Source organism: Oreochromis niloticus, linkage group LG5 (genome assembly GCF_001858045.2).
Source record: "Oreochromis niloticus isolate F11D_XX linkage group LG5, O_niloticus_UMD_NMBU, whole genome shotgun sequence".
In the NCBI taxonomy this organism is placed as follows: domain Eukaryota; kingdom Metazoa; phylum Chordata; class Actinopteri; order Cichliformes; family Cichlidae; genus Oreochromis; species Oreochromis niloticus.
The window spans coordinates 28,395,605-28,405,804 of NC_031970.2; the positions used below are offsets into that span (position 1 = coordinate 28,395,605).

General features: G+C 39.6%; 2 protein-coding genes across 4 annotated transcripts; one reads left to right on the forward strand and one right to left on the reverse strand.

Moving 5' to 3' along the window:
• Positions 1-1,603: 1,603 nt before the first annotated feature.
• On the reverse strand, positions 1,604-4,623 carry nudt2 (nudix (nucleoside diphosphate linked moiety X)-type motif 2). Of its 2 annotated transcripts, none has more exons than XM_003442703.4 (3): positions 4,484-4,623; positions 2,600-2,742; positions 1,604-2,507 (listed from the first exon to the last, which is right to left on the reverse strand). In XM_003442703.4, the coding sequence occupies exons 2-3, from the start codon at positions 2,724-2,726 to the stop codon at positions 2,185-2,187; spliced, it is 450 nt and encodes a 149-aa protein (XP_003442751.1). In that variant the 5' UTR covers positions 2,727-2,742; positions 4,484-4,623; the 3' UTR covers positions 1,604-2,184. The 2 variants fall into 2 exon arrangements, with proteins under 2 accessions (XP_003442751.1, XP_005450402.1); XM_005450345.4 differs by lacking the exon at positions 4,484-4,623 and adding an exon at positions 3,053-3,295.
• A 500-nt stretch (positions 4,624-5,123) lies between these two features.
• On the forward strand, positions 5,124-8,791 carry rfesd (Rieske (Fe-S) domain containing). Of its 2 annotated transcripts, none has more exons than XM_005450343.4 (4): positions 5,124-5,333; positions 6,216-6,376; positions 6,575-6,609; positions 8,204-8,791. In XM_005450343.4, exons 2-4 carry the CDS (start codon positions 6,220-6,222, stop codon positions 8,489-8,491), a joined length of 480 nt encoding a protein of 159 aa, XP_005450400.1. In that variant the 5' UTR covers positions 5,124-5,333; positions 6,216-6,219; the 3' UTR covers positions 8,492-8,791. The 2 variants fall into 2 exon arrangements, with proteins under 2 accessions (XP_005450400.1, XP_005450401.1); XM_005450344.3 differs by having other exon boundaries at positions 5,128-5,333; positions 6,203-6,376.
• Positions 8,792-10,200: the final 1,409 nt, after the last annotated feature.

Genomic DNA, 10,200 nt, shown 5'->3' on the forward strand with positions numbered 1-10,200 from the left:
GCCACTGGGTGGCTGGAATTCACCCTGACTTCCTCAAGGTTCATGATGTTTTGGGGCATTCTTGGTTGAATCTCTTCTGCAAAGTTTTTATGGAAGTCTGGAGCAGTGACTCTGGATTAGCAGACTGGGGCGGTGATACAGGGATTCCTGTAACTATTCTTGTAACTGTGTGTGCTACAATTACATGGGAATCACACTTTTCAGCTCACCTGGAAAGGTCTTGCCAGTGTACTGAGGCAGTGGGTCCCTCTGTTAGAGTGGACTTGGAGAGGGCATATAACTGCGTCCTTTGGGGTGTCCGGCTGCTTAGGGAGAATGGTGCACCTGGCTCATTGTCATAAACTATTCAGTCCCTGTACAACCATCACAAAAGCATGGCCCACATTGCCAGTAGTAACACTCTTCCCAAGAGCTTCTGCAGCTGGAGCTGTTGAAGGAATTTAATTATCTTGGCTCTTGTTCACGAGTGAGGAGTGGAGTGGAAGATAAATACGTGGGGTGGTGCGGTGTTGGTAGTGATGAGGGTATTATACTGGAAAGTGAAGCTGTCAATTTACCAGTCTTATCTATCTACAGCCATGAGCTCTGGCTAGTGACCAAAAGAATAAGATCACAGAAACAAGCAGTAGATGTGAGTTTCATCTGAAGTGTGTTTGGGCTCAGCCGTAGAGATCGGGTGAGGAGTCATTTGGAAGTAGAGCTGCTACTTTTCTTTATCAAAAACAGCTCACTGAAGTGATTCAGTTTTCTGACGAGGATGTCTCCAGGGCACCTTGTAGTGAGGTGTTTTTGTCATAGAACACCAGGAAGATACCTTGGGGAAGATCCAGGACACGCTGGAAAGACTACATGCCTCGGGTGAGTTGGGTGGTTTTGCCCCTGAAGAGATCAAAGAAGTGGCTGCAGAGGGGGGTTTTGGATTACTGTGCGAGATGATATTAGGAAACACTATGGCATAAAAAGAAGCTAAAAAAGTAGCATACTTCACTGTTAATGTTTACTCGTGAGGGTAATTTCAAATCCATTAGTCGGCTTTTAATATTTGTTGGAAGAGCTTGTAATCTCTTGGCACACATAAAAAATAATTACTGACCTACCTTTTTGTAAATATTATATTTTCTAGTATATTGAGGTAGATGTATCGGTGTTTCAGTGACCTCCACTTACATGATCACGGCCGTTGCCCGCTTGTGTCTTCATAATGACAGATGACAGGTAATTAAAACCATAAGCGCTCCCATTCTGCTTCTTGAGTTGAAGGCACACATTTTTTTCCTCAAAAACTCTCATTTTATCCTTTCAAGCAAAGGCATAATCCTCTATCGTGAAATCCAGAGCAGACTGTCTAACTGTACTTATATAAAAGAGCAGCAGTACCCAAGAAAAGGATGTTTATTCTCACCATTTGCTTCTGAGCAAATAAATGTATTCAGATCCAAATATGTTGTTTTTTTCAACTGTTATATTTAATGTAGACAATGATGATGTTAGTTATCTGCTGCTGCTGTCTTTGCTCTGCTATGTGCTGCTATTTTATGCTTGTGATACCAAATGTGCAGCTTTAGAGAAAAAAAACTGTTTGTCCCCACCATGTGGCAGCATCTGCTGTTTACAGTTTATTTTTATCATTAGTGTTTCACTCGACTGTTCTATTTTTAGCCCAGTATCCCCTTGCATCTTTGTAATACATGTTTAAAAAAACAAAAGACAAAACAATCCATTCAGAAATGATGTAAAGCTGAGTAAGTATCAAAGGTAGGAGAAAACTTCTGTGTTGGTCTAAATTTAATTCAAACTGGAGACAGACCGAAAAAAAATGACCAAAAAAAACAGCTGTAATGCACAAACCTGCAATACAGCTTATTTACAATCAAAAACGCATCATTTATGCATTTAATCCTATTACTAAGGAGATTCAAGGGCACAGTCGTATTTTTGTGCAGTAATTAGTATTCAACTGTTGATTTTATTTTCTTTGTGATTTTTTGTGACTTAAGGGAGTCTTTCTCTTACATAAGGTTCTGGAAAGTATTTAAAGAAAGACAAGGCAGGGAAAGTCAGACTCACTCAGTTAAAGGAATTAGGAGCAGTGCTTTCAAAACAGATGCTCTTCCAGAAAAAGGTACAATCCCACATACCAGCAGGCAGTTACTTCCCATTTATGATCCTCTCCTCTGTGACACATCATTGTTTGTCCTGACATGCCTCTAGGTGTCTGTGTGCTGCTCTCAGTGTGTCCTGCAGGTCTTTGTACCGGGCCAGAGTGCAGGCTTCCTCCAGCTGGGCCCAGCGGTAATCCCGGTGCTCATCAGACAAAGTCACAGCAGTCCCTGGGTCCTTCAGCTCGGCCAACCAGTACAGCACCTCTTTGGGTTTGCCACGCACCTCATAGTGCAACTCCTGAACAAAGCCTTTTATCACTTTCAGGTGCTCTGCCCCCAGCCCCGCCTCCTCCTTGGTCTCTCTCAGTGCTGTGGTGAGGTCATCCTCACCTGGGTCCACATGACCTTATGGTGAATTTATTAGAAAAAAAAAAGACTCATTAATGTGTGACTTTCTGTAATGAAGAAAAAATCAATCTAGTGTTTCTTAAACACACCTTTCGGTGGCGTCCAGTGGTGTTCCCCATAAGATGTCTGCAGGAGGAGATACTCGATGTTGCCTGGAGAAGGGATGCGGCCGACTAGACGGCGAAATATGATAAAGCCACAGGCTCGCAGTACCATCTTCCTGTTAAAGCAACTTATACACAAACACAATTCCTCTGTTATTTTGTGTTCGCTTTCCAGAAAACTAAGGACTTTATTGGATGATGACAACATTTTATAACAGCAGATATAGAACAAATTTAAAGTGTCAAACCACAAACTCAGGCATCCTGCACTCAACTAAAATATAACATTTCTTTCAACAGTGCCTTAATAAAAGTCCAGTGCTAGTCATTTTTTGTTGTTTATGCATCATGTTTTGCATTTGTTACATAAATGTGTATTTTACAGATAAGGTGCACATGCCCACAAATATTAACACAGACAAATGTACATATACTCACAGGCCACTTTGTTAAGTACACTTGCTCAACTGTATTAATCCAAATATTTAATTAGCCAATCACGTGGCCACAACTTTATGGTCAAGACGACTTGGTGAAGTTCAAAGTGCATGTCAGAATAGGTGATTTAAGTGGCTTTTCATGGCTGTTGGTTCCAGATGGGATGGTTTGAGTATTTCAGAAACTGCTGATCTACTGAGATTTTGCCACAAGGCCATCTCTACGGTTCACAGAGAATGGTCTGAAACACAGAAAATACGCTGTGAGTGGCAGTTCACTGCTTGACTATACTCTGCTGATGCCAGAGTTTAGAGTAATGGCCAGACTCCTTTGAGCTGACAGGAGGGACTCAAATAACTGCTCATTACAACCAACGTATGCAGAGGAGCATTTCTAAATCCACAGCATGTCAAACCTTGAAGCAGGAACAAGAAACTGAAACAACAATTTACACGGTCTCACCAAACTTGAACAATAGAAGATGGCCGTAAAAATGTTGCCAGGTCTGATGATTCTCGATTTCTACTGCAACATTTGAATGGTAGGGTCAGAATTCTATGTAAATAAGATGAAAGCATGGATCCAACCATGCATCAGGCTGGTGGTGATGGTGTAATGGTGTGGGAATTATTATCTTGCCACAGTTTGGCCTCTTGGTACCAATTTTAACTTCACAGCCTGCGCGTCATTCCTTTTAAGACCACTGTGTACCCATCGCTTGATGGCTGCTTCCAGGAGGATATTGTGCCATATCACAAACTTCAAATGATCTCAAACTGGTTTCTTGAGCATGACAAGTTTTAAGCCAGGCTGTTCACTGTATTCGAATGGCCAAAAAAGCTCCTTTGGGGTATGTTGGAACAGGAAATTAACGTTATGGACCATAACCCATAGAAGAATTAAGGCAGTCCTGAAAACCAAAGGGGGTTCAACCCAGTACTAGCAAATTGTGCATATCGCTTTTTGTTAGTTAGTTACTGTAAAGAGGAATGATGGGAACATTTATTATTGTACATGTGGTACTAAGTCCTGTGAAAATAGTTATAAACACTCTAAACCAGCTCAGTACAGGTTTTGAAATGTAGCTTTGCGGGATGACTAATTCTTTTATATATTTATTTTAAAATCAAGCCACAGTTAAAGACTAATTCTATAACAGATTCTATGGATTTATTTTGTAAAACACAGTCTCGACGGTTAAATATTTACTGACGGAAAGAAATGTGTTAGTATTTACAGCACACGGTTAGCTAGCTTTCAAATCAGATGTGAAGCCTAATATGAGCTTCAACCGCCGCTTTTATGGTCTCTCTTATCACTGTGGATGTTTCTGCTCCACCGGACACACTGCTGATCTTCACCTCATGCTCACACACTGCACGAAGCCATTATAAGTCAATTATTTTCAAGAAACCAGCACAAACTACTCACAGTGAATGATTTGACAAGGAAGAGAGAGCGGAGCGCCGAGAAAATAGTCCGGGCACTCCGCAAAGAATGACACAGATAGTTCCGGTTTGTAGAACACCAAAAATTATCAAATCAAGTCCAAACCAATCAATAAATATAAAAAGTATTCTAATATTGGCTTATATAACGTATGTTAATATAGCATTACATCACTAAATTGTTCCTGTTAGCAAATATTCTGTTGTCTCTATAATATAATGTTACTATACAAACCGGTTATTAAGTCAATAATTAATTAATAATAATGTATTGTACATAATGCATGTATGTAAAATATAACATTATATTTTTCTTTCACATGAAAAAAACAAAATCTCTGACCAATAGCGTCAGCCAGCTGTAGAATCAAAACACTAGTATAAAAGCCAGTTTTGATAAAAAAAAAAATTATCTCCTAATTTTATAAAGCTACTTTCCACCACCGTTACTGCTCGTTTTACTGATAATTAAGCTTGAATTATTTTAATTTTGGGGTGAATCCCAAAGCAGTTGAACGCATTGGACTAAAATAAAAATAAAAAATTAAATGTACTTATATGTGATTTAAATAACTAGATTTTCGTTTTAAAGAAAATGATAGAAATCTCTCCCAGTGAACGCTTAAACCAACACGTACGCATTTCTTTACAATCTTTGTAGCTGTTGTGCCTGAGAGAAACTGATAAGAAATGTATCCAGTGTAGGACCAACCAACAGACAGCTTGTGTCTGAAGATAATAGAGATGAGCCCCCATTTTTCCCACACAACCCTGGGCTGTCAGCAGTACACTTGTTCAGCTTGACAGAGGAGATACGGCGGCTGACTTTCAAGGTAAGGCGATGCAAAAGTAAAATGAGTTATTTTTGAAGCAAAACCACCATATGAGGAGAGAGAGGGGCGCAGAGGTACTGAAAGTCCTTAAAGGATCACTTGAAGACTTTTCTTCTTCCTGATATTTCATTATATTTCGCTCATTTCAGCTGGCTGTGCTTTGGCCACAGGCTTCAGGGCATGTGACTTTCGCTGCTACTACTACTGTGCTTACTCATCCTGTGTGTAGGGCTCATTATTCCACTCCACTATACATGAACATGAATCATCCTCACATTCAGATATTTTTGGTATATGCTGCCTACAAGGAGATCAGACGTGGAGATGATGTAGCACTCTGATCTCTCAATAACCCGTTCTTGTGTTGAATGATGACAGCTGAATCTGTCAGTTTTTTTGTTTTTGTATTTCCCATACAGTTTGTGCCAGTTCATGTAGGTTCATTTAGTGAAATCACTGTTCTCTTGTATTTAGCACAGCAGCTTTTTTTTCTATACTACGATGGATACCAAATAATCATGAGACAGATAATAGGGCTTAAATCTCAGGGCCTTGGTGTGTTTGGAGCAGAGCTGATCAGTGCCAAGAAATATTCTTACTTGAGTGTTCTTGAGTTGTTCTGGACTTAATTTAAGCTGACAACTGTGATGTGAGGTGCCAACACAATAATCCCAGTGACGAATCCAAAGCCCACACTTTTTTACGTGTGTGGATTCAGTGGAAGTTTTTACCCTAAAATACACCATAGTCACTTTGGCCCACATGTGAGAATGATGGAGGGACAAATACACACAACCTTGAGAACTGGTACTGGAAAGTTTTAGATTAACATATTGAAAAATTATGATATGACCTTCTTGACCTCAAAGCAACATTTGGCAGACACATGGAGGAGAACGAGCAGTCAGCAAGAGGCCTCCATTTCGTGGGCAAGAAGGATGAACTTATTGAAGCAAAGCGGTCTTTCAGAACAATAGAAGATCGGGATATACTGATTATCTACCACCAGGGAGTCTTCTATGCTATGGATTCTTACTGTTACCGTAAGTGCCGTTTTTCTAGTGAAAAACTCATAGTGGTCACTGCAGAGAGAGGAAATACACCGGGACCTTTAACACTGGACTTCATTAATAAATTATTGAACATTTTAGCACATGTCATCTGGAAAGTGTTTCCTTTTTAGCAAAATGTTAGTGTGTTTGTTTATTTTGTGATACACTGATACTCCGTCATTTCGGCAGATGCTGGAGGAATGCTGAACAACGGCGACATTGAGGTGAGTTTCAGGTTTAAATTACAAGGGTTAGATCAAGACAACATTCCAAAATATCAGAGCAAATATCTTCTACAATCACTCAAGCAGTAATTTAACTAAACACCATGACATGAACACTTAACACAGTTTTCATGTCTGAATTTACTGCCATTCACTACAAAAGCCTTAAACAAATAGTGCCTCAGCTTAACCCCAGTACCTGTTGTCTGAATACACTTCCCCACATCTTAAAACTACTTTTCAGCAGCTTAGCCGCTGAGCTCTTGAAAACTGGGAATGGTTCCTTTCTCGTATTTTCCCTGCATCATCAAAGACTGCAGTTGTCCACCCCACTTGAAAAAGAGAAATGTGGATCCTGCTGCACTTAATAGTTATGGGTTTATTTCTAACCTTCCATTTATTGGTAGAATTATTTAGAAAAGTTGTTTTTAATTAAATTAGTAATTTCTTGAATATTAATTGTTATTATGTCATCTTTCAATCGGGCTTTCATCACCACAGGACAGGATCTGCTCTCATGAAGGTATAAAACAATATTCACCTGAATACAGTCTCAGGCAAACTGACTACCCTGGTACTGTGCAAATTTTATGTATGTAATACCATAGCTCATAACACACTATTAGACAGTTCAGAAAATGTGGTGGGTCTTACAGGAACGATTCTTATACGATTTAAATCATGCATTAAAGATTTGTCTCTGTTGATGCTTATGAAACAGAGAAAGCCCAATGCTTCATGGAGTCCCACACGGATCAATTCTTGGGCCCCTCTTATTTCACATGGATATCCTTCCTCTTAGTGACATCTTTCAAGAATACAAGGTTGCTTGTCAAAGCTCTAATTTAATTGGTAAAAAATCTTATTACAACTTGCCTGAGGAGTCACTGATAGGCATTTTTATTGAGATGAATATCTACATACAAAACTGTGAGTCAACTGGTTTCAAAAAGTTGTGTATTTTCTTTTGTAATGCGTGTATTCATTTTCCTAAATCTTGTCTCTGACATATGCCCCCCATAAAGTATCACTTACAGTCCAAACTAATTTAACATTTTCAAACAATAAAAAATAAACCGAATAAAACACAAAAAAATCAAAACTAAATAAAAATAAAAACTAATTAGTACATAGAATACTATAATAACTCTTTCTAGTGGTTCATGGATTTGAAACTAATCAGTGTGATAAGCCATTTAGCAGTTACACTGCTCACTTCTGGAACTAACTACCACTGAGGTCAGATCTTCTCTAACCTTGGCTGTTTTTAAGAAATGTTATTAATCACTACTGCTTTTAAGTAATCTGGTATCTGTATTATTATAGTTATTATTTCTTTTTTCTTCTTTTTTTCCCCTTTAAACCACCTTGAATGACTATAGCATTTGAGGGTGATATATAAATAAACTTTCTTTGCCTTGGCTTAAGTTATTACCTCATTCCTGATTTAACATATTCTTGTATCTGCACCAAAATGACTAAAGGCAAATGCTGGGCTGAGGCTGTGACGATATTGTATTATTATGTTATAGTGCAAATAAACCTAAAATGACATACAGACAAGGTCATTTACCTGCCTTTTGTCCACATGCAGGAAATTAATGGCAAGCTGTGCATAATTTGTCCGAAGCATAAGTACAAGCTCACTCTAGCCAAAGGGGAGTGCTTATACAAAGGGACCAACCCCAAGGAAAAGCCACCTGTGCCCAGATGGTACTCCAAGGGTGTGAAGCAGAGAACGCACACAGTCACAGAGAACAACGGGGAGATCTACGTCAAGCTCTCTGATGACCCAGATTGGATCGAATCAGATTACTACCAAGGAGAAAAAGGCAAGATAGAAAGAGCCAAAGCTGAAGCATCTGAGAAGGAAACATCTTGACAGTAATGGATGAAGATTGCACCCAAGTGTTCTCTTTTTGTCTGCTCTGATCTCCTCTAAATAATTGTATGATGACTGTATGGCGAGGTTGTTAGTGATGACATGCACTCTGTGGTCAATTTATAAGCACTCAGTTGGATAGATAGCTCTAAAGTGGCTCTTGTTTTTGGTCGTTATTGACTGTATTTACACGTTTGTATGGGTGATGGTTTATTTCAAGCACTGGTAAAGCATTGGCATTTAACATTGATGTCTGTTTGTCATCATCTCCATCTCTAAATAAACATTTCTAAGGATGAATTTTGATTTCCGTGTCATCCATCTCATATAGGACAGTGACATCCAATACTCTTTGTGTAGTATGCATACAGGGAAGGAATCAGTAGCACTAGATTTATGTATTTGGGATTATTGTCATATATATTTTTTTCCCAGTAACTACAAAAAACAAAAACCTGTTTGCTGAGAAATTAGATAATCCAAGAAGTCTTGGAGGGTTGCAGATCCAGCAGGCATTTGGCTGGCTCTGCGGGCACTGAGGGGGCCCTGCATATTTTGTATAAAATGTATGGTTTTTGTTGTGGATACTTTTATTTGTATCCAGTATTGTATCCAACTAGATTTGGTGACCTGTCCAGGATACACTCCACCTCTCCCCTATGGCAGCTATGGTAGGCTGTAGCTCAACTGCAGGCATTAGCTGGATAAGCAAAAGAAGATGGATGGATGGATTAAAAATTTCACAAAGCAGGGAAAATACATACAGTTAGTGTTATTATTATTAATTTAATCACATGTCAGTAGACTTAATGTGACTTAATGCATAGCTTTCCTATACTTCACATGCAGTGCAAAAGAATGAGGCTGTAGCATTTCTTAACCATTTGATATGAAGGGTCAAGACAGCCTGTCACATTCAGATTATTTCTCTGTTTCTGTACCAGAATTGTACAATAGTGACATTGGTTGAGAGCAGAAATGCTGTGGGGTATAGAGCCCCTCTGTGCATGAATGATGCTGTTCTCTAGCTGGCTTATAGCAAACTCAGTACTGTGTGACTCTTCAGATACAGTCAAGAAACACCCATGGGTTATATGGAATAAGGGGGCAGTTTAATTACATAATCAAGTTGGGAGTCTTGACAGAAGGCAGTGGCCATTATCTGCAGGTGGTCATTTGCAATAGGTCAAGCGGTGGGCTGTTCGTCAAGATAAAGAGCAGACTGTGTGGGGAAAGTGCTTAGCAGGGCCAGTGCATCTGCCAGAAGGAGAGCATGTAAGCAACACAGATTTTCAGTGTAGAAGGGCAATCAAACTCAAGCCCTGGTTTTATGTTATGCATTATTCATAATGGCTGCGAATGACCCATGAGGCTCTGATTAAGCCTTTAAGGGTCAGGCTATTCTTCCCCTCAATTCTTTGTGGATGCCCTGGAGCTTTTCCAAGAGGGCAAGCCAGACCTTATTATTACCTTTTACCTACCTCTCTCACAACAACAAAACACCACCCGAAAAAAAAGCTGGTTTAAGCATTTTAAATGTCCTCGCAGTGTCAGCAAATAGCCAGTCACGTGCTCACTTTGGTGGTCATTATTGTTGTCACTGTCATTAACACTGCGCCCCGTGCTTCCAGGCAATTAACTTTTGTGTGAACGCCTGTGGAGGAGTGCGGTGACAGTGTGGGGCAGCAGAATGGTGGCGGGCCTGTTGG

What these genes read in the sequence shown, in the direction of transcription:
- nudt2 (XM_003442703.4), bottom strand. Translation starts at nt 2,726, where the DNA reads ATGGTACTGCGAGCCTGTGGCTTTATCATATTTCGCCGTCTAGTCGGC. An exon ending in CCACTGGACGCCACCGAAAG is followed by an intron (nt 2,508 to 2,599) that starts GTGTGTTTAAGA and finishes ATTCACCATAAG; the next exon opens with GTCATGTGGACCCAGGTGAG.
- rfesd (XM_005450343.4), top strand. Translation starts at nt 6,220, where the DNA reads ATGGAGGAGAACGAGCAGTCAGCAAGAGGCCTCCATTTCGTGGGCAAG. An exon ending in TATGGATTCTTACTGTTACC is followed by an intron (nt 6,377 to 6,574) that starts GTAAGTGCCGTT and finishes TCATTTCGGCAG; the next exon opens with ATGCTGGAGGAATGCTGAAC. An exon ending in TGAACAACGGCGACATTGAG is followed by an intron (nt 6,610 to 8,203) that starts GTGAGTTTCAGG and finishes GTCCACATGCAG; the next exon opens with GAAATTAATGGCAAGCTGTG.